The following is a 23,471-nucleotide window of genomic DNA, read 5'->3' as shown; positions in this document are numbered from 1 at the left end:
AATTATTTGAATTATTTGGATTATTTGGTTTAATTGAATTATTTGATTTAATTGGTAAATTGTTTTTATTTAATTATTTTGTCTTATTTTCTTTAATTGTCTATTTGTATTTTCTATTTGGAATTCACTTGTTTGTTTAGATTAAATTGTGTAATTGTTATAATGTTACAAACTTAGGGTTATCTTTAATTTTATTGTACTTGGAGCCAACATAGATTAACTTGCGTTTTGTTCTATGGGCCGATTAGGATGTTAAGTGTAATAACCCTAAAATTAAAAAGGATATAATTGAGATTTTACTATTTATTTTAAGTGTTTTATGTGTTTAGGTTTAATTGATTAAATTATTTGTTCGTTTTTTATTTGATTTAATTGTTTAGTCTTTAATTAATTTAATTGTCATTTAGGTTGTTTTTGAATTGTTTTGTTGGTTAATTATTTTATGTAATTTAATTGTGGTTTTAATTAATTGGTTAATTGTTTTTTATATTATTTAATTAAATAGGTTAAATTATTAGGGTTTTGTCTCTTTACTGTCACGTTTGAATAAAGCCGCCTTGTTTAATTAAGCCGCCTTAGAGATGTAAGGAATTGTTGATTTTCGTCTCTACGATTAAAGTAGAATTAGGGTTAATATCTTTTCCTCAGCCTATAAATAAGATAATAAGGGTCTGTTTAAGGTTGTAAGCATAAACCTTATTCACGAATAGTGAAAATACAGAGAGTGAAACAGAGAGTTTAAGGGGAAAAACTGAAGGAGAGGAAGGTAGGGTTTGAGCCAAAGATTGTAAGCCGGACTAAGGAGGAAGCTTGAGGGCTGTTTGAGGGTTAGAACCGGAGCAGAGGAATCCTTGACGGCGATCACGATCGCCGGAAAGTCTAGGAAGAAGACGACGTTGAAAGGTTTCAAACCGAAACCGAAAGGCAAGTTCTTTTCTTCCTCCTTCCCTTTGGCTTGTGTTCTGTGTGCCTAGATAGTCTCTAGGGTTTAATTAATCAGGAACTGGAATTTACATGGTTAATATATGCTATATTGATGGCTGTTCGTTGTTGAAATTAAATCTGTTACAATTCGTGCAAGTCTGTTTAGTTTTGTTTTCTTAAAGCATGTAAATTCTATTGGAATTTTAGTTACTGTATTTTCTTTCAACAACTGTAAACGAATGATTGGGATGCTACTGGGATTAGATAAGACTCCTAAGTTCAGTAGTGAAGAGGAACAGAGGGAATTGGAATGGAATTGATATTGCAAAATAGTTTCAGTGTTGTTCTTCAACAATGCTAGTTTAAATGGCTTGATTAAACTCTGTAATTGTTTTCAAAATTATTGTAAACAACCTTGGGAATGCTTCTAGACTAAATTAAGACTCCTAAGATTAGTTTTTAAAACCAACAGAGTGGTAGGAATTGATCAGAGAAGGAACAGACGGACTGAAACGAAGCAAAACGAGGACAAAGGCTCTCAAAGGAGGTGAGAGCCGGCTCCACGGATGTGGGAGCCGGCTCCCACAACAATTAGAGCCGGCTCTAAGGAGTCCTAGAGCCGGCTCTAGGCTGAAAAAGAGCCTGCTCCAAAATTTGGAGCAGGCTCCCTTTTTTTTATGATTTGTTTTAATTTTTTTTTTAATTTTCTACGTACTGTGCTTACTATTGGAGCATGGGTTTTAAATCTGTTGGGTCTGGGGTTCCACAGAGAGTTTGGAAGGCTGAATTTGGGTGTTATTAGGACCTTAAATTGATTAGGGTTTGATTCTAAATTGTCGGGACAAATAGTGAAAAAATTAAGACACTCCCTATGTTGTTAACAAATGGAAGATAAATTAATTGTTGAATTAAATTTCAGCAATTTGATGGAATATAATGTGTTTATAAAACTTGTTTTAGAAGGCATTCAAGTGCATGATAAGGTCATTTAATTATTAATTTTGATCTATGCATGCTTAGGAGGCTAGTTGCTGAATTATTAAATCGTTTCCTGCAACTATATGGTTAATGCTTGGATTTAAATTGCTGAAATATTAAACAATCTTCTGAAATTGTTTTAGCAATTTATTGGATAATAATAGGATTATTTAACCTATTCACATGCATGATGGAGTCCCTGACATATTAAATTTGGTCTATGCATGCTCTGGATGTTAGTTGTTGATTTATTAAATCGTCTCCTGCAACTATATGGTTAAATGCTTGGATTTAAATTGCTGAAGCTTTAAATATTTTTCTGCAATTATTTGAATGGTGGTTTTTGGGTCTGTAAATTATTGAACTGTTATATATGTTGTAATTTACATGGATATGGAGGATTGTATGTACCGATATGGGACGGTGACATACTAGGGACGGTTTAGCTCAAAACGCATAAACCTAACCTAATGGATTAATGGAATGGATTGAAAGATATCGAATCCTAATTGTGACGAAGTCAGATCAGCTGTAACCAAGTTGGATGACTTCCTGGATTAACGAATGGTAGTTAAGTCATATCAACTGAATAAGTTGAGTGACTAACTAGTTGGTTTATTGTATGTCAGTTTAATAAATAGTTGAACTGCATACCCTGGATTTGGACAGACTTTATATATATGTTTATGGTACCGCGAGATGAGCTTGAGTCTCAGACTCGTTGGTTAGGGTGCGTATATGCAGTGGATGCGTAGCTGGTTATAGTAGGTTGAGGTGTACCCTGTTAGGTCTAGGTACTCATGCCCACCTTTGGGTGCGTTTTTGCATGTTACCTTCTATTCAGGTTGAGACCCCTTACAGAGTCCAGTGAATGTCCCTTAGTGTGGATATTTATATATGTATGGACTAGATAGCTATTACTGAGATATCTAGGGTGTATCTGCGTATCGGGTCACTGTCTGGATTGTAGTTAGGATAGAACTTGCATGTGGGCCTGACCCACTATTATTTTTTATAGGTGTTCGTCAGTTCCAGGCTTAGAGCTTGATCGTGCTGAGCAGATACAGATATTCACTCCACCGACGACGTAGGAGTGTTTTATTCTCATTATGATCGTTGGTTGTCTTTGCAGTTGTTCATATTCAGTATTGAAATATTTTTAGTAGGGGTCCACGAGATGGATTCCCGAGTTGTATTAGAAGTAAAGGAGAAGTTGGTGTATTCAAACTAGTTCTTACATATAAAGTTTTCGGAGGTTTTTTTCCATTAAAGGATTTTCATTTTAGTTCTTTTCAGCAAAATTTTATTTATTCCTGTTTCCTATATTGTATTCTGTGTTCGTTAAATTGCTAATTGATTTGATATCCTTGGGTTATCGGGCGTGGCCCTGGCCAACCCGCATCCGGAAATCCGGGGGTATCACATTAAGTGAGATTAGGGTGTTGTCTCTAATTATACATGGACTAGGATTTGTTGGTCTAAGCCTACAAATATAACATTACGGTGGTTTAGGGTTTGAGAAACTTAAACGTAATTCTGTAAAACGAGAAATAGAGAGAAACAGAGAGAGGTTGTGAGGGAAACAGAGCAATCTTGGTGAAGGTTTCGGTTATGGATTAAGGGTCGGACCTAAGAGAGGGGAAGGCTGAGCAGTAGGAGGTCGAGTTGACAGTAATGGACGTCGTCGGAAAGCTTAGGAAGACGGCGACACGGTTTTGTTCCAAAACTGCAAAGGCAAGTTCTTTTCTTCCTCTCTCCCATTGGCCTGTGTTCTGTGCATTCCTAGAGAATCTCTAGGATTGTAATTGAATATTAATTGAATCTTACATGCGTAATATATGTCAACTTGATCATCTGTATGTGTTTATATTGTCTGAAATATTTCTTACACCTTTGTTTCTTCGTCGTCTGTTTTAAAGCATGTAAACTGGTGTTGTTTTAAATTGTGGTTTTAGTTCTTACTATTGTAAACTAAGGACTGGGGGTTGACACTAGATATATATTAGATAGTTAGGACTAATTTTAAGTAAGAACAGAGGGGTAAGAAAAGGCCGGAGACGAAGCAGATGGTCGGAAACGGAGAAGAAGCAAGCAGGGCTCTCAAAGGAGGAGAGAGCCGGCTCCAGGAAGTTGGGAGCCGGCTCCCCCCTTCATAGAGCCGGCTCCAAAGGCTAGGGAGCTGGCTCTAAGGTGTTTAGAGCCTGGTCTGTTGATTAGAGAGCAGGCTCCCTTGGTCTGGCTTTGTTTGGATACGTTTTGGGACTATTTGGGCACTGTTTGGGACATGTTTGGGATTATAAATGGTTTCAGGGACTAGAATGAGAATTTTAAAAGTAATTTCAAGGGATTTTAAATTCTCTAATGGTATAATTTGATCCATAGGGTAAATAGAATAAACAGTGTAAAAAAAAGCAACTTTGCACGCTGCTAACGGATAAGAAGGACTAAATTGTTAAATCTTATTTTAAAAATTTAACGGATTATGGCATGGACTCTAAGCATGATATTATGTTGCATTAGAACCCACAATGCATAATTTATCTCTATATGCTAATGGTGTTCACAGTGTGGAAGTTTAAAGTAAGGTCGCACACTGTTGACGGATATACAGTATCTAGATGGTTAAACTTATTTAAACAACTTAGATGATTGGAGGATGGTTTGGAAATCTATATTGGATACATAACAGTGTCATGTATCAGTTAGATTTTACTTACACTTAAGTTGGATTTTAATTAATGAACTGTTAAATTTTGTTCCATTAATTAAATGGATGTTGCGCTGGATTTTAATTGTGGAATTGCGTTATTGGTTTCCTCAGTTATTGGTTGGATTTGTGAATAAATTAAGCATGTTGATTCATATAACTTCTATTATGCTTATTAGGAATTAATTGATGTTCACATACTTTATATGTGTTGTCAATTGTATCGACATTGTTGGAGTAGTATCAAGTAAGCAGTTAACTTATATATTTTGTCATGCTTATTATGGAACAATTGATATTATATTTAATATGTTTATTATCAATTGTTGGATGTATGGATTAGTTGATATTTACTATCTGTATTATCAACTCCTGGATGTATGGAATGTATGCACCGGTATGGGACAGTGGCATACTAGGGACGGATTAGTTTCAAAATACTATGTCTTACCTATACGGAATAAGGGAATGGATTATAAAATATATCCTACTTATATTTAAGTTAGATCAGTTAAAACAAAGCTGAATGACTAACTGGATTACCTGCTATGGATACGTAAGTCTGTGTAGCTGAACAAGCTGAACGGCTAACTGGATATGTTATGGATGGACATGATAAGACTTTAAATATATGGTTATGGTACCACGAGATGAGCTTGAGTCTTAGGCTTGTTGGTTAGGATGCGTATATGTAATGGATGCGTAGCTGGCTATGAGAAGTTGAGGTATACCCTGTTAGGTCTAGGTATTCATGCCCACCTTTGGGTGCGTTTTTGCATGTTGCCTTCTATTCAGGTTGAGACCCCCTTTGTAGTCCAGTGAATGTCCCTTAGTGTGGATATATATATATATATATATATATATATATATATATATATATATACTTATGGACTAGATAGATATTGTGGGATATCTAGGATGTATCTGCGTATCGGGTTACTGTATGGATTGCAGTTAGATTAGAACTTGTTCGTGGGCCTGATCCACTCTTATATTTTTCAAGTATCGGACGGTTCCAGTCTTAGAGCTTACTCGGGTTGCGCAGAGACAGTCATTCACTCTACCGACAACGTAGGATTTCATTACATGCTTTAACTTTGGCTTTATTTTCAGTTGTTATTTTTCAGTTGGGATTTCTTTTAGGTGTCCATTAGATGGATTCCCGAGTTGTACTCTTGGAAGTTTTGGAGAGTTAGTTTTTATTAATCTTTAACTTTGGAGGATTTTCTATTTAATAAATTCTTTCAGCTTTATTATTTAATTCTGAATTCTTTTTATATTCTGTGTTTATTTTAAAATACTTTAATTATTTGATATTCCCTCCAGTTCGGACCTAAGCCTAATCAAACCCGTGTCTCGGATCCGAGGGGTACCACAGGCCGTGTTTGGCCAATTACACCACCATTTATAAATAATATTTTACCACCATTTATAAGTAACATCATAGGATTTTAAAAAGTAATATCACCATTGTAAAAAGGCAACATCACCACTTAAATAATAAAGGTTGTTGATAGCTAAATTAACAAAATAAACCATCTTCACTCTCAAAATAAGGTGTGCACATAATGCTGACTAAGTACTGTCACGTATAAATGTAACAGAATTTAACATATCATTTATGTTAATTTAAAGAATTTAAACCAAAATTAAAGTCACTTGGATTGACTTTAAACAACAAACAAAACACTTGATGTTTCCAAAAATAATGAAAAGAGCCACGTCTGTTTTTTTTTTTCCTTCCAAATATTAAAAAAAAAAAAAAAAAAAAAAAAAAAAAACATACACTTAGGTATAAATTATTTAACATATCTTGAAAAAAATTTGGCAAAGTATAATATTAATTGCCACACTCACCACCTTCACCATCAAAAGAAAAAATTTGGTAAAGTTTAATATTAATTGCCACTCACTACCTTCACTATAAAAAAAATAAAAAAAAAGGTATTTACATAGTACTGAAAAACTAATATTCACACATAAATCTAACTCAATTCAACATGGTGATGTTATATATATACAAATATATATTTAGTACCTTAGTCTCAAAGTGTTCTTGTATATGTGTGTGTATATATATATATATACACACACACTTATATATTACCTAAGTGGTGATGTTCTCTTTTATAAATGGTGATGTTACTTTTTAGACTCATATGATGTTATTTATAAATGGTGATGAAATGTTACTTATAAATGGTGGTGTAATTTCCAAACGTAGACTTAGTGTCTGTTTTATGAATAAATACGTGGCCAAACCAAGGCCACAAGACAGTGGACATCAAAGGACTGCAGGAATAATTACATCAGAGGATTTGCGCCTCTATCACTATTGCTACATATTGCACAACATCATCATTGACGTGACATGTTGTGGCAGTGGACCAGAGACTAGATCATCATCCTCTTAGACTTTGGATGTAATTTGCTCTTTGTAAGGTAAAAGAAATTTGGCTTTCAAAAGTTATTTCATCTCCAACCAAGATTCTACCGGTGCTTTTGCATGAAAAATTTGTAACTATTTCCATCAATTAAAAGCTATTCCTTCCAATTTATATGTGACCAATGCCACCTTATTCTCCTCTTTAATTTTCATGTAATCAAAGAATCTCTCAAAATCTTCTAACCAATACAAAAAAATTTCAACATGAAATAAGAATATATTCGTGTGTCTTTAAGACCCCCAAACATGTCTTCAGTGTAACCTTCATCATCATCATCACTGAATTCATCCTCATAGGCTAGCTGCCTATGTGGTTGTGATTCTGAACAGGACAAACGCGATCTTCGTCAACGTTATGCACCCTATTATGCTCTCGCGATTTTGCTTCAACTCAAACTTAGCAATCATTGTTTGAATATATTGCAATGTTTGCCAGGTTTTATATTGATAGCCTTGAAATTTGGTCCTAAAAGGAGCCACTCTTTGTTGATCTACGTCGTCAGTGAGGTTGCCACAAAAACGATCACCTACTACCAACTAACGTAAACGGAAGCGATAGATTTGTTCACATAGAACCGGTGTATCTTGAATCCACAAGGTGATAACTTTGAATTCACAAAATTGAATAAAAATTGCAAAGCAATTAAAATATTATTGATGAAATTGATTGATTGAATTTTCTACTATCGCATTACATGTTTTTATAATAAATAAAATCTTAAAACTATAGAGGAAATTAATTCTCAAAGAAAAATAAAAACATAAGATAATCTAAATAAGAAGAAATTAAAAAATATAAAAGAAATTACTTAAAACAAAAACTTTTTAAAAACATAAAATAAAAATAGGCCTAATAAAAAAAAATACTAAAATATGTCCTACATCACTCTTATCGGAGAGAGAATCTTTGGATTCCCAATAGCTAAGATTGATTATTCTACTTTATTTGAAGACTCACTGATGCAATTTAAACAAGTCTTTTTTTGAACTATTTTCATGACCGACATTTTTTATTTTAACGAGGCCTTAAACAACTAAGTCATTTTTTTAAACCATTTTCATGACCGACATTTTTTATTTTAACGAGGCCTTAATCCTCATTTTCACTGATCTGTTCATGTGTTCCATATATATATATATATATATATATACACACACATCGGATGCCAAATGTTTGTTGTGTATGTGGGAGAGTGTCGACCTTTTCACATTACATATAACGAGATTCATATTCCGTTCACATTATACATGTCACTGTGCTCTCTATGTATACTAATGGCAAAATGGGCGGGTCGGGTTTGTACTGAGTTAAAACTAAACAGATCAAATATGGGTTAAGATTTATATTTAACCTGTTCAAAACGAGTTAAAAATAGATAGGGCAAAAATATATAAGGTCAACCCGTTATGACCCGTTGACTCATTAATTATTATTATTTTTTTTTTTGAGAGATTTTAAAATTTTATTTAATAACAAATAAAAATAATAATTTCAAATTCAGCAATATTTATCAACTCATTTTAGAGAGAGAAGTGAAGGAAAGAGAAGAAATATTGATGTTTTAAAAATAGAATTTTCTTGAAAATTTTGATATTTACAAACATAGAAAAAGAAAATGAAATTTGCATATTTAAAAAAAAAAAAAAAAAAAAAAAAGACCTGTGAAACCCGTCCGACCTGCTCAAAATATTGCTGTTTTAAAAATAAAATTTTCTTTAAAACATTTTTGTTTACAAACATGGAAAAGGAAAATGTAATTTACATATTTGGGAAAAAAAAAAAAAAAAAATGACCCGTGAAACCCAACCGACTCGCTCACAATTTTGACGTTTTAAAAATAAAATTTTCTTAAAAACTTTCATGTTTACAAACTTAGAAAAGGAAAATGTAATTTGTATATTTATAAAAAATAAAATAAAATAATTGACCCGTAAAACCTAACCGACCCGCCCAAAATATTGATGTTTTAAAAATAAATTTTTCTTAAAATTTTGATATTTACAAACATGGAAAATGAAAATGTAATTTGCATATTTGAAAAAAAAAAAATTGACCCGTAAAACCCGACCGACCTGCCTGTCCAAAATATTGATGTTTAAAAAATATAAATTTTCTTAAAAATTTTGATATTAACAAACTTGGAAAAGGAAAATATAATTTGTATATTTGTAAATAAAAAATAAAAAATGACCCATGAAACCCGACTGACCCGCTCAAAATATTGATTTTTTTAAAAATAAAATTTTCTTAAAAATTTTGATATTTACAAATATGCATGAAAAAAAAAAAAAAAAAATTGACTTATGAAACCAGCCCAAAATATTCGGGCTAGCCCAACCCAACCCGATTTCGGGTTGAGGTTAGGTTGGGACTGGGCTAGATTAGGTCAACCTAACTTGCAGCCCTAATCGTGAATGAGTGAATTTTAGAGAGAAAAATGAGTTGAGTGCAATATAGAATATATGCGTATTGTGGGTCTATTATGTATTGGGTGAAATATGAGTTGAATATAGGTAACCATATTCAACTCATCTTAACTCTCAAATTAAGATTAAAGTGGTTAATAGCAAATTTGGGTCTTTCTATTGGGGTTCATGTACCGGTAAGTACGTACGACCTTTATGACAGATAAGGAGAGGAAAAATAACTGACTTTACATATTTAGCCAAGAAGAATAAAATAAATAATAATAACATTAATTTGTATGGTAAAAAAAATAAAAAAAATAAAAAAAAAATCCATCTTTCAACCAAAAGGTAATTTATTTGTTCACGTGAAAAATAATTTTTCCATTTGATCCTTGGTGAAAATATAATTTGTATTTAGTAAAAAAAAAAAAAATGTTATTTGAAACAATATTATTTGTCAAAAATATTAAACTATTTACAGCAAAATAATCCACCTATACTATTACAACCATAGATTTTCATGGGAAATACGCTTTATATTTTAAACAAAATTTAATAGAAAATTCATCATAATATGATATTTTGAAGTAAGAAAAGCATTGTATCTTTACGCTTTAGCAGAAGCTTGAGATTAATTAACATATAACGGGCACAATATTGGCACAATTTTATGATGTATACTTTATTTCTTGGTCATCCTTTAGCCCCTATTGCTTAGAAATCTATATATTCAACTAATTCCTTGTGGCCCTACCTATACTTCAACGTACTGTCCCTTTTTCATTTGATATTGTAGAAATACAAGAAGTTGGTTGTATAAAATGCTTCTATTCAACAAGTTGTGTATGGGGGACCCAAAAAAAAAAAAAACAAACAAGTTGTGTACTCTAATTTATTTAAAATTCAACAAGTTGCAACAACAACGACGCCCAAAGTGAACTGGGAAAGTGAATAATTGGGTTGAGGAAGCTAGAGCAGGCTGAAAACTGAGAGGCCAAGCAGAAACCAGTCGCATATAGCTATGGATCCAGTCTTATACAACGCAGCCAAAGAGGGAAATGCTGATATCCTCATACAAAGAGTTGATCAACTTGAAGTCCAAGTGACCCCCAACAAAAACACGGTTCTCCACATCGCAGCTCAATTCGGCCAAACACAATGTGTGAAAGAGATCTTACACAACTGCGGTCAATCACTGCTTTGTTCTTTGAATGTCAGAGGTGAGACTTGTCTTCACATTTCCGCAAGGGAAGGACACACCGCCACAGTACAAGCACTCATTGATTATGCGAAATCATTCGAAGGGGACCCCAGAAGCTGGAGTACTAGAGCTACTAAGGATATGCTCAGGATGAGGAATGTGGAGGATGAGACGGCCTTGTACGAGGCTGTTCGAAATAATCATCTTGACGTCGTTACAATTTTGATTGCAGAAGACCCCAAGTTTTTACATCCACCCAACAAAGCCAAGGAGACTCCCCTTTACCTGGCTGCCCAAGGATGTCATCTTTCTATTCTGTCCAAAATTTTGGATAATATGATTATTTCACAAGCTTACATTGGTCAAAATGGTATTGAGTTCAATATTTTGGAAAATATCATTTCAAAAGGATACATTGGTCTAAATGGTGTTCCGTCCAAAATTTTGGAAAATTTCATTTACATTTCATCACAAGCTTACATGGGTCCAGATGGACGAACAGCTTTACACGCGGCAACAATTTCTTATCACCCAGGTAGCTACTAAAACTAAATATTTTCTTCATCTGTTTTGCTAGCTAGTTTGTAGAAGAGGGAAAAATAATAATAATTCATCGATCCTCAAATGTGTGAAATTAACAAAAATTAGTTTTGTGACAAGAGTCCGAGTTTTTATTTTGAAGTAGGGAATCACATCTTGTCATGACAGCATAAAAAAATAATAAATAAAATTAATTTAGAAAAATCGGAATTATATATATATATATATATATATTATGTTTTAGTAAAGAACAAGCAATTTCTAATATGTTTTACTTTTACTCTTATATAGTAATGTTTTATTTTTACTTGCTAGTTAGTATGAGTTGCTAATATAATGTTCTCTTTCAGAATGTATAAAAAAATTACACGATTGGAAGTCATCACTAATCAAGCAAGGAGATGTATATGGATGGAGACCGCTTCACTATGCTGCATGGTTTGGTAATGTATCAGCAGTTAAACAGCTACTTGATCTGGATAAATCTGTGGCATACCTTGCTGCACAAGCAGATGACAATATAACGGCTCTTCACTTAGCAGCTAGTCAAGGTCATCTAGATATCATGAAAACACTTCTTTCGTACTGTCCAGATTGCTGGGAGATGACCAACAGAAAAGGCCAGAATATCCTTCACATAGCAGTGGAGCATGAGAAAAATGAAATAATCAAATTTATCTTTGAAAATTCCTTTTCCAACAGCCTCAGAAATCAGAAAGACAGAAATCGAAACACACCTGATCTGCCCTCACAGGTAAGAATGGTGGTACCTTGTTTATAATATGAAAAAATTTCATTACATGAATAAATGCTAAATATGCTGCCTTGTCTAATTGCTTATATATTAGGAATTATATTTTCTAAAAATGATTATTTTATATACTCTGATACGTTGCATCAGAGTGTCAGTACAATAAATTTGGTCTGTATAGATTCACAAGAGGACACTCGCACAAAAGTTCATGTTATACTTGTTAGATCGATCCCAAGTGTTGTGACATTACATTAATCTTGATAAGGTGTGAATTTACAGGTAAAAGTGTCTTGTATTAAGTTATACTTAAATTTTCATGACATTGATGACTAGCAAATTTTGGCAATAGAATCAGTACTGCTCTTTTCAAGTTGATCAAAGAAGAAAAATGCAGGTACCAGAGGTGGGTTACCGAAACAAATTCAAAGGAAACGAATCTGCTCGATTAAACAAGTTGACTGCTAAAATTTCGGACTACAATTTGATAATTGCTACACTTGTAGCAACCGTGACATTTGCAGCTGGTTTCACCATACCAGGTGGCTATGATGGTAACGATGGGCCAAATCAAGGTATGGCAGTTTTAATAAGACGAGCAGCTTTCAAAGTATTTGTTGTGACGGATGCTAGTGCTATGATCTTCTCCATTAGCGCTCTATTTACCCACATATCTGCATCCACTTATGAAGATGAAGATAAGCGCGCTAACGGCTATCGCAATGCTCTTGCAACCATTATATGCGCCATTGGAGCAATGGTGGTTGCATTTATGACTGGCTTTTATGTTGTGTTGGCACATTCACCAGTCCTCGCTATCAGTGTAATCGTCATCTGTTCCCTCTTTCTTCTAAATGCAATAGGTTTGTTCATGGAGGCATACCTTGCAGTAGCTGTTGACCTTAAAAATGAGGTAATGACGTTCTTCGTTGATTTGGCAAGCCCTGTAGTCGGGGGAAATCGCATAGTCGTCATTACAAAAGCGATTCTCGTCTTCGGCTTCTATGGATCGATTTGTATTCTGATATTAAAATATAGATTTAAGAAATTTTAGTGAAAGAAAAACATGAAACAAGTGAAAATTTCTCAAGACATGATCAGTTGGGAGAGAACTGTATGCTGGAGGACTGGTATAAAGAATGAAGAAGTCTCTCCGCACATCTCAACATTACAGCTTTATTTTTTTCATGTACTTTACTTGCTTTCTAGTTTCATATTTATTTTCAGCAGTTAGTGTAGCTGTAGTTTGTTGGATCGATCTCTCTGTTCCCCATCTTGTATCCAGTTATCCATTAGTGAATTATCTGGTTTGCAAAATCTATCATTTCTGTTTTTGCTACAAAATTTCTTCAGTGTTAAAAAGTCCTTATTCCAAGGCAGAAGAACCTGAATAAGAGAGAGCTATTCAATATTCCATTATTCATTATCCAGGAGATCGAGAAACTCGGGTATATGATGTCCTTAATCTAAGCATGCTTTTGTTGGGATTTATATGTCCCGGCAAGAGTCCGAATTTTTATTTTTTTGAAGTGGGCAATCACATCTTGTCATGACAGCATAAAAAAATAATAAATAAAATTAATTTAGAAAAATCGGAATTAAATATATTATGTTTTAGTAAGGAACAAGCAATTTCTAAATTGCTTTACTTTTACTCTTACATGGTAATGTTTTATTTTTACTTATGAGTTGTTAATATAATGTTCTCTTTCAAAATGTATAAAAAAATTACGCGACTGGAAGTCATCACTAATCAAACAAGGAGACAAATTTGGATGGAGACCACTTCACTATGCTGCATGGTTTGGTGATGTTTCAGCAGTCAAACAGCTACTTGATCTCGATAAATCTGTGGCATACCTTGCTGCAAAAACAGATGACAATAAAACGGCTCTTCACTTGGCAGCTAGTCAAGGTCATCTAGACATCATGAAAGAGCTTTTTTCATACTGTCCAGACTGCTGGGAAATGACCAACACTAAAGGCCAGAATATCCTCCACATAGCAGTGGAGCATGACAAATATGAAATAATCGAATTTATCCTAGAAAATTCCTTTTCGAACAGCCTCAGAAATCAGAAAGAGAGAGATGGAAACACACCTCTTCATTTGCTTTGTGCTAAATCCAATTACCACAAGTACCGTCTCAAAGATGATCCTAGAGCGGCTAGCATGGCCTTCCAAAAGAACACTTTGAGTGCACTCGAAGCAGTATATGGTGACAACCGTGACATGTATGCACACGAGGTAATAATGGTGGTACCTTGTCTATATTATGAATTAATGCTACATATGCTGCCTTGTCTAATTGCTTAGATATTAAGAATTATATTTTCTAAAAATGATTAAAAATCCTCTCAGGACTGTACAGTCTCTAACATGTAATATTTTAATGGGAGTAATTCTCCTAAGAGGTCTCTCTCATGAAAAGACCCACGAGCTCTTCTGTTTTAATCATCAAATGAAACAATTTTTGGAGATGTGTGAAAACTAAAATTAATTATTTAATGCATCTAAATTTTAAAAATATGAGAGCTCATGGGTTTTCTACTCATGAAAGAGATCACTTATCAAAAAATAAAAATTAAATTAAATTAATTTGATCACATGACCTTATTTAATCAGTTTTACCTTGTGAATTGAAATGAGACATTATTACTATTTTGGGTCTCACAAAAGAAGTTTCGTATTATATTAGTGTGTGCTTCACATTTTGGGAAATAGATATAACTGAAATATATCACCTAGGGAAGTCTACTCTGTAAAGTAGGATGATTTAGTACCATTCTAGTAGTTTCCATTCAATGCTAGCATCCCATTCATGTGTTGATATGACGTGTAGATGAAAAGTTTACACGATAACTTTATAATAAAAAAATTGTTTATACAATGATTGTGGGTATAAGAGCACCAGTACAGTAAATTTGGTTGTACACAGTAACACAAGTTCATGTCATAGTTGTTAAATTGATCCCAAGTGTTGTGACATTGCATTAATCTTGATAACGTGTGAATTTACAGGTAAAACTATCTTGTATTAAGTTATAGTACTTGCTCAAATTTTCATGACTAGCAAAATTTGGCAATAGAATCAGAACTGTTGTTTTCAAGTTGATCAAAGAAGAAAAACGCAGGTACCAGTGCGTTACCGAAACAAATTCAAATTAAACGAAGGAAACGACTCTGAGCGATTAAACAACTTGGCCACTAAAATTTCGGACAACAATTTGATCGTAGCTACACTTGTAGCAACCGTAACCTTTGCAGCTGGTTTCACCATACCAGGTGGCTATGACGGTAACGATGGGCCAAATCAAGGTATGGCAGTTTTAATAAGACAAACAGCTTTCAACGTATTTGTTGTGGCGGATGCTATTGCTATGATTTTTTCCATTAAAGCTGTATTTACCCACATATCTGCATCCACTTATGAAGATGAAGATAAGCGTGCTAATGGCTATCACAACGCTCTTGCAACCATTGTATGCGCTATTGGAGCAATGGTGGTTGTATTTATGACTGGCTTTTATGACTGGCTTTACCCTCTTTCTTCTGAATGCTTTAAGTTGGTTCATGGACGCATACCTTGCCGTAGCTGTTGACTTTAAAAATGACGTAAAGAGGTTCTTTGATGAGTGGTCCAGTCAGCGAGTAAGTCGCAAATTTTTCTTTACAAATACGATTATCGGCATTGTCATCTATGGATTGATTTGTATTCTGATATTAAAATATAGATTTAAGAAATTTTAGTGAAGGAAAAACATGAAACAAATGAAAATTTGTCGAGGCATGATCAGTTGCGAGAGAAGTACGTCAGTGTATGTTGGAGGACTAGTACGTATGAAGGAACTAAAGAATGAAGAAGTCTCTCCGCACATCTCAACAATGCAGCTTTATTTTATTTCATGTACTCTACTTGCTTTCTAGTTTCATATTTATTTCCAGCAGTTAGTGTAGCTGTAGTTTGTTGGATTGATCTCTCGACTCCCCATCTTGTATCCGGTTATCCATTAGTGAATTATCTGGTTTGCAAAATCTATCATTTCTGTTTTTGCTACAAAATTTCTTAATTCAATGTTAAAAAGTCCTTAATCCAAGGCAGAAGAACCCAAATAAGAAAGAGCTATTCAATTTTCCATTATTCATTATCCAGGAGATCGAGAAACTCAGGTATCTGATGTCCCTGATTAATCTAAGCATGCCTTACCAAAAGGTTAATAGTCCAGATGATACAAATCTATCTTCCAAAGGGATAGGTCAGGGATTTCAGCCTCGGTGGAGTTACGAGTACTGTGAGAGTTCGCTTAACATTTTTAAAAAAAATTATTTTTCTCACGGACATTCTCTATTATGTTATTAACTCTGTTTCTTAACAATCTACTTTTACTTACATTAGTATGTTGTCGTTTTTGGTTCTCTTTCCCTCTACATGGACGCGGTAGCTAGACTTTGGAACTCTAATGTGAGTAGCATTCCTATGCTAAGAGTAAGTACCAAATTGGGACTTCTAAAGACTGCCTTGAAAACCTTGAATCACATTCAGTGACATCACAAATAGAGTTCTATAATCCAAGACAAACCTTGTATATATCTTGCCATAACCAACTTGACAGTGATCCAATCAATGTTGCACTGAGACGGCAAGAGAAGGCACTCATCGTCACTTACTGAAGCCAAAGTAAGATTGAGGAACATCATCTTCAACAGATAGAAGTCAAGAATTAATTGGGTTGCCCTTAGTGATCAAAACTCTAGTTTCCTCCACAAAAGCATACATAATAGACTAAACAGGAAAAGAATCACTGGGGTCAGCTTGCATGATAGAACTATATCTAATGATCCTGATGTTTTCAAGCAATCATTCACATCTTTTTTTATTTCTGTCAATGGAGCGCCTTGTTAATAGCAAAATGCAATTACTTAATCACGAGAACATATATTATATGCTAAATTATTTAATAGCAAAATGCAATTACTTAATTTTATTTTTTTCCTTAAAACTGCAATCACTTAATTATGATAAAATAAGTTGCAACAACAACAGCGTCCCCTCTAAGTCGTTGCAGTGTTTTTGAAAAAACTTTTATGGCTGACATTTTTATATATTGACTAGCCCTTAACAAATATTTTTGTGGACTAGAAACTAATTTATACGGAGTAGTTATTAATGGTAATTCTTTTGCAAGAAAACTTGTGATCCTTTAAAAGTCTTGCTTTCAAATTTTCAATACGACATGTTATTACTATATTTATATATGTATTGTATCTACCAACTTGGCTAGCAGACCACCTCACCCAGAGATACTAACGTATTATATTATGTTCATTTTGGGTCAACTACTGTTAGTAATATACCCGAGAGCGTGGTTAGCAGTTGTGAATATTTTCGACATCGCACGCAGAGACTAAAATGCACCCATATGCAAATTTTTATTATAATTCAAAGAAAATGAATTTTTAGCGAATACTATTATAATTGTGTGAGGTTTGGACGAGTGGGCAGGTGCACATTGTCCCAGATTGAAACCTTCAGGCTTCAGCTAATTGAGTTTTGCTAGTTAAAAAAGTAGCAAGTGCACGACTGAACCGGCTGTATTGTGGCAGGTTCTATGCAGTACTAGTAGTGCCCGGCTGTTTCTGGCCAGCTAGTTGCTTTTTTATATTCAAAAAGCAAGACAGTGGCACCACTGAGCCGGCTGCATGTTTCTGGCCCAATCTATGCATTAGTGCCCGGGTTACACTTGAAGAACCAGTCTCTTCTGTGAATTTATTGTTAATTTATGCAACGGAAGATTTAGAAAGTTTTGTATTTTTAGAAACAGATCGGTATATTTCTAATTTTATTTATTTTAGCAACTAATCAATCAATCTCATTCAAAATAAAATAAAGAAAATTAATAGAATTAGAGAAGACAATAGAATTTTTAGCGAGGAAATCCCAATTGGTAAAATAGACAAACTGTTTGCGCGGGAAAACCCTTGTGGACTGTGTAGTCCAAAGTAAACCGATTCACTATGTTTAAAACAAAGTACAATGGACTTTGACTCAGGCTCACACCCTGTCGTTCTACCAAACACCAATCGCTCACAATCCTCTGGCTTTGTGAGTACTTGACCTCAAGCTTACTCTTGATCTCTGTAGAAGGATTACTGGTAGATCAAATAACACTCCTCGAATATTTTGACCCTTTCAAAGCTTCACCTCTATTCTTCAATATGTATATTTGTAGAAAAAGTAATAAATGTGTTTTTCTGATTATTGTAGATGCAAGACTTTGATCAAGATTAGGATTTGAACAACACTTAAAACTCACTCTTGTGCTTACGTGTGTGTTCCAGAAAGAATGACAGAAAAACCAACTTTGATTTTCTGCAAAAATATTTCTCTAAGGTTTTTAAGAATTATGAAGTTGTATTGCAAAAGCTATACAAACCTAGATGAAAATCAGAGTTTATATAGAATATTCAAAGACCTAGATATGTATAGGAAAATGGAATTTTCGTGCATAGGACTTTTGGTAGTATTCTAAACCAACTAGGAAGGAAAATCAGAATAGAATTCAAAGTTACCTAATCCTGTTGAAAGACCTTGAACCTTTTGGTAGTATTCTAAACCAACTAGGAAGGAAAATCAGAATAGGATTCAAAGTTACCTAATCCTGCTGAAAGACCTTGAACCGATTCAAGGAAGGCTGAATCGGTTCAAGAAGGTCAGTGAAAATTCAAAGCAAAGTTTGAATGCCTTGAACTGGTTCCAAAGATCTTGAACCAGTTTAAAATGACCAGTCTTGAATTTTGAAGGCTAAAACTTGGAAAACACTGTTTTGGTAAGTTTTGAAAATATATATACCAAGTATGAAACGTGTCCTAACCTTCTTAAATCCCTTCCTAAAGTGTTGTTCTTTTCCTTTTTCGATGATCTCAGTATATCATCTTTGAACAACCTTCCAATTCCGCAGCTGATCTCGATCTTGATATGGTAATTTAAAATTACAATTTGATTGGACTTGTTTTGACACTGAAATTTGCCAATTACAAAATTTAATTATATCTCACATTTATAACCAGCTACAAAGAGTTGTATTTCAAACAAAAGGAGTATCTTAGTTTCTATCATTAACCCCTATTCAATTAATTCGTTATAAAATTCCCTGTGAACCTACTTTAAAATGACAAGTGGTTGTATAAAATGCTTCTATTCAACAGTTTGTGTAAAATGAAAAAAGTTGTAATTAACCATTGAAATTACAAAAATGGACCCGCTATATAAGTTTGCCCCCACAAATTAAAAGGCTGACCCCCTTACAAAATTTTCTGGGTCTGTCACTAACAACAACGATGCCCAAGCCAGTGAATAAATGGACAAAACTACTTCAGGACTCTTAAGGCAAGCTGAAACTTGAGAGGGCCAAGCAAAAACCAGATACTTATATCTATGGATCCAATCTTATACAGAGCAGCCAAAAAGGGAAATGTTGATGACCTCATGAAAAAAGTTGATCAACTAGAAGTCCAAGTGACCCCCAACAAAAACACAGTCCTCCACGTCGTAGCTCAATTCGGCTAAACACAATGTGTGAAAGAGATCTAACAGAAGTGCAGTGGATCACTGCTTTGTTGTGTGAATATCAAATGTGAGACTTCACTTCACATTTTAGCAAAGGAATGACACACCATCACAGTACAAGCACACATTGATTCTGCAAAAGCACTATCAGACGATAAAGACCTCGAAAGCGGGACTAGAGTTAAAAAGACCGAGAAAATGCTAAGGATAAGTAATGTAGAGGGGGAGACTGCCTTGTATAAGGCTGTGTGAAATAATTACCTCGAGGTTGTTAAGATTTTGATGACAGAAAACCCTGAGTATTTACATCCGCCCAACAATGCCAAGGAGAATCCACTTTACCTAGCTGCCAAAAAACGTTATCCATCTATCTTGTCCAAAATTTTGGAAATTACCATTTCAAAAGATTATATTTCACAAGATTACAATCCTCCAAATGGACGAACAGCCTTACATGCGGCAACAATTTCTTATGACAAAGGTACTTACTATAACTAAATATTTTCTTCATTTACTTTGCTAGTTTACAAAAAAGAATAAAAAAATAGATCCTCTGAAATTAACACAAATTAGTTTTATGCTGAGAGTTTGAGATTTTATTGCTTTTAATGTTTTAGTAAGGAACAAGCAATTTCTAAAATGTTTTACTAATGTTTTATTTTTACTTACTACATTAATAATACATTGGTTACTATTAATCTGGACACGATTTAATGTTTTTGTAAGGAAACAAGCAATTTCTAAAATGTTTTACTTTAAGAATGCATAAAAAAATTACACTACTTTGAGCCATCACTAATCAAGGAAGCAGATGTAATACCCCTAATTTTAAAAGGATAGTCTCGGTATTGTTAGTATTTTTATTAATTATTTTAATCATGTTTTTGGATGTTTTAATTGATTTCTTGGCTAATTGTTAATTGTTTATATGATTTAATTGATTATGTGTTTATTTGAAATACCTATTTAATGATGTGTTTTTATTTATTTAAATATTAGGTGTTTTGATATGTATTTGTTGACTTAAATGTTAGGTGTTTGTTTTAAAAATAATGTTTACCTAATTTTAAAAGGATACTCTCGGTATTGTTAGTATTTTTATTAATTGTTTTAATTGTGTTTTCGGATGCTTTAATTGATTTCTTGGCTAATTGTTAATTGTTTATATGATTTAATTGATTATGTGTTTATTTGAAATACCTGTTTAATGATGTGTTTTTGTTTATGTAAATATTAGGTGTTTTGATGTGTATTTGTTGACTTCAATGTTAGGTGTTTATTTTAAAAGTAATGTTTATGAATTAAATGGTTGTTTGTTTTATTTTATTTTTCTTTTATTTTAATTCATTTTATTTTGGGTAATGGATGGTAGTCATGGGCCAACCAATTGGGTTCAATAGACTACTTGGATAATGAGTTTAATGGATATGGATGATTACCCTATGTATATCTAATTAAATAATATATATTTAGGAAAAGTCCTTTGGAGATAATCTAGAGTATTTATTTTATTTAGATAAAAATTATATACATAGATTTTAAGTAACTTATGTTTTTAGTTACCTTTTTATTTTATTTTTTTATTATTAATTAGATGTGGATTGGGAAAAGGAATAGGGTTTATGTAACCTATATATATGTCTTTATAGGGTTGAAAAAAGGGGCTAGAATAATATCACGTATATTTGAGAAAGAGAGAGAAAAGGAAGAAGGAGGAAGAGGAAGTAGAACAATGAGGCTAGGGTTTTATCAAATCCTGAAGGCAAGTTCTCTGTATAACACTTCTCCTTAGATCTGTAATCTATACATCTCTAGTTTAACTTTAGGGATATTTAAAGGATTAATTAAAATTGAAATATATATGTTTTAATTGATCTAGAACTAGATTTTATGAAATTATTGTTCATGGTTGTTCTTGTGTATAAACTGTTAAATTCATGATTCGATTTGATTATTTTGTGAATTTGATACATGTTTCATATGATGTTTTGTTATATTGTGGTATATAGATGGAACGTAGAAACATGCCTAGGATTCCTGAAACAAATAAAGATTTAATGCATAGTTAAAATTCTGGGTCGATTCGCGTAACAGTGTTTGGACCGCTGTTATAGTGCTAGAGCCTTGGGGGCAAAGCTCGAGCCTTGGGATGAAAAGCTCAAGTACTTGGTTGTGAAGCTCGAGCACTTGGTTCTGAAGCTCAAGCACTTGGTTCTGAAGCTCAAGCACTTGGTTATGAAGCTCGAGCCTCGGGATAAAAAGCTCGATCACTTGGTTATGAAGCTTGAGCAATTGTAAGGATAAGCTCAAGCAATTGGTTGAAAAGCTCGAGCCTGAAGTAGGATGCTTGAGCCTTGGATAGGGTGCTCGAGCAATTGAGACAGAAGCTCGAGCCTTACCTAGTGAAGTCTCGGAAACAGCGTTGTATTATTTTTAGATTAGATTTATAGTCCTAAACATCGAATAAGGATTAGGAATGATTTAAATAAATTTTAAAACAAAGTATGGAGATGTATAGCAAAATATATCAATCTGTTTAAGATTCAGTATGTGTAGGATATGTGACATAAGAAACTTAGATAACTTATAAGTTGTCCTATCTTGTGTTAGCATAATATGATATTATTACGTTTAACTTTGGATTATTTGATATACTCCTGAAATTATATTATCAATTATTGGACTGTTTTGTGGATTTATTTGATGTATTACTTTGAATATTACATCATTTATGGATTTTGTGGATTATATGCACTAATATGGGATGGAGGCATATTAGGGAATGATTAGATCAAAACGCTAATTCTTACATATTCATACATAACGGAATGGATTAACTAAAAAAGTTAAATCCTACATATATTCATGTCAGGTCAACTAAAACATTGAATGACATACCGGATGTTTATTTTTTTATGTTCTATATTAGGATAGATTATATATATATATATATAATTATGGTACCTCGATATGAGCTTGAGTCTTAGGATCGATGGTTAGGGAGCATATATGCATTGGGATGCATAGCTGGCTATGATGGTTAGAGGTGTACCCTGTTAGGTTTAGGTACACATGCCCACTTCGGGGTGCGTTTTGCATGTTGCCTCTATTCAAGTTGAGACCGACCTGTAATCCAGTGAGATTCCTGTAGTGTGGATATATATATATATATATATATATATATATATATATATTTATAGAGTATATAGTTATTGCATGGGTTAGCTATAGATGTATAGTTTTTCGGTCTCTGTTTGGGTTGTCGTAGAAAGAACTTGCTCGTGGGCCTGACCCACTATTATATTATTTTTCAGGTGTTCGTCAGTTCCAGACCTAGAGTTGGTTCGTGCTGAGCAAAGACAGTCCACATCATTCCTCCGGTTCTATGTAGGACTCTATCTATGCTTTAGTTTCTGATTATAGTTGTTTTAGTTGATTCAGTTGGATTATCATTAGGGGTCCACTAGATGGATTCCCGAGTTGTAAGGATTTAAGGTTTTGGATAAATTCATTTAGAGGTTTTATTATTTAGTTTTCTTTTCTGCTATTTTATTTATTCTTAGTTATTTCTTTTTATATTCTGTATTCATGTACATACTTAATTGTTTGGTATCCCTCGGATCTGTGCTCGGACTTGATCACCCGTGGCTCTAGAATCGAGGGGTATCACAGTTGGTATCAGAGTACTCCAGGTTCAAGTGTCTCTAGGATTCTATCGTATAAAACTTTCGCATAACGTATTCTCTTGTTTAGAGCTTAAGTTTAAGATTTGTTATATCCTTTACGGTCCGTTTAAAAAAAAATCGTATTGATGTCTGTCTTTCTGTGTTAACAGAATGGTTAACACTAAAAGAGGATAGAACATGCAAGAAAATAGGAGGCAAAGGAGAGCGGCACGTAGGAAGCAATATCTCCTACGGCGTCAGTAAATTGAGGAAGAGCAGCAAC

General features: G+C 33.6%; 2 protein-coding genes across 2 annotated transcripts; both read left to right on the top strand.

The window, feature by feature from the left end:
* Positions 1-10,316: 10,316 nt before the first annotated feature.
* Positions 10,317-13,300, top strand: LOC132297838 (ankyrin repeat-containing protein At5g02620-like). The gene is made up of 3 exons (XM_059794939.1): positions 10,317-11,200; positions 11,556-11,959; positions 12,354-13,300. Exons 1-3 carry the CDS (start codon positions 10,486-10,488, stop codon positions 13,008-13,010), a joined length of 1,776 nt encoding a protein of 591 aa, XP_059650922.1. The 5' UTR covers positions 10,317-10,485; the 3' UTR covers positions 13,011-13,300.
* LOC132272777 (protein ACCELERATED CELL DEATH 6-like) lies at positions 13,023-15,558 on the top strand. Its single transcript, XM_059773873.1, has 3 exons — positions 13,023-13,086; positions 13,776-14,203; positions 15,046-15,558. The coding sequence occupies exons 1-3, from the start codon at positions 13,023-13,025 to the stop codon at positions 15,556-15,558; spliced, it is 1,005 nt and encodes a 334-aa protein (XP_059629856.1).
* The last annotated feature ends 7,913 nt before the right edge of the window (positions 15,559-23,471 follow it).

This window comes from Cornus florida, unplaced genomic scaffold, assembly GCF_030987335.1.
Source record: "Cornus florida cultivar Cherokee Brave unplaced genomic scaffold, ASM3098733v1 CherokeeBrave_3.0.0_Hap2_Chr01, whole genome shotgun sequence".
NCBI lineage: Eukaryota > Viridiplantae > Streptophyta > Magnoliopsida > Cornales > Cornaceae > Cornus > Cornus florida.
The sequence above is the reverse complement of the archived record's forward strand: the minus strand, read 5'-3'. Positions and strand labels throughout refer to the sequence as shown.

Bases quoted from the DNA above. Each gene is read 5' to 3' on its own strand.
- LOC132272777 (XM_059773873.1), top strand. From the start codon at position 13,023: ATGAAACAAGTGAAAATTTCTCAAGACATGATCAGTTGGGAGAGAACT. The intron at 13,087-13,775 runs GTATAAAGAATG...GTGATGTTTCAG, and splicing joins AACTGTATGCTGGAGGACTG to CAGTCAAACAGCTACTTGAT. The intron at 14,204-15,045 runs GTAATAATGGTG...ATTTGGCAATAG, and splicing joins GTGACATGTATGCACACGAG to AATCAGAACTGTTGTTTTCA.
- LOC132297838 (XM_059794939.1), top strand. From the start codon at position 10,486: ATGGATCCAGTCTTATACAACGCAGCCAAAGAGGGAAATGCTGATATC. The intron at 11,201-11,555 runs GTAGCTACTAAA...GTTCTCTTTCAG, and splicing joins AACAATTTCTTATCACCCAG to AATGTATAAAAAAATTACAC. The intron at 11,960-12,353 runs GTAAGAATGGTG...AGAAAAATGCAG, and splicing joins CACCTGATCTGCCCTCACAG to GTACCAGAGGTGGGTTACCG.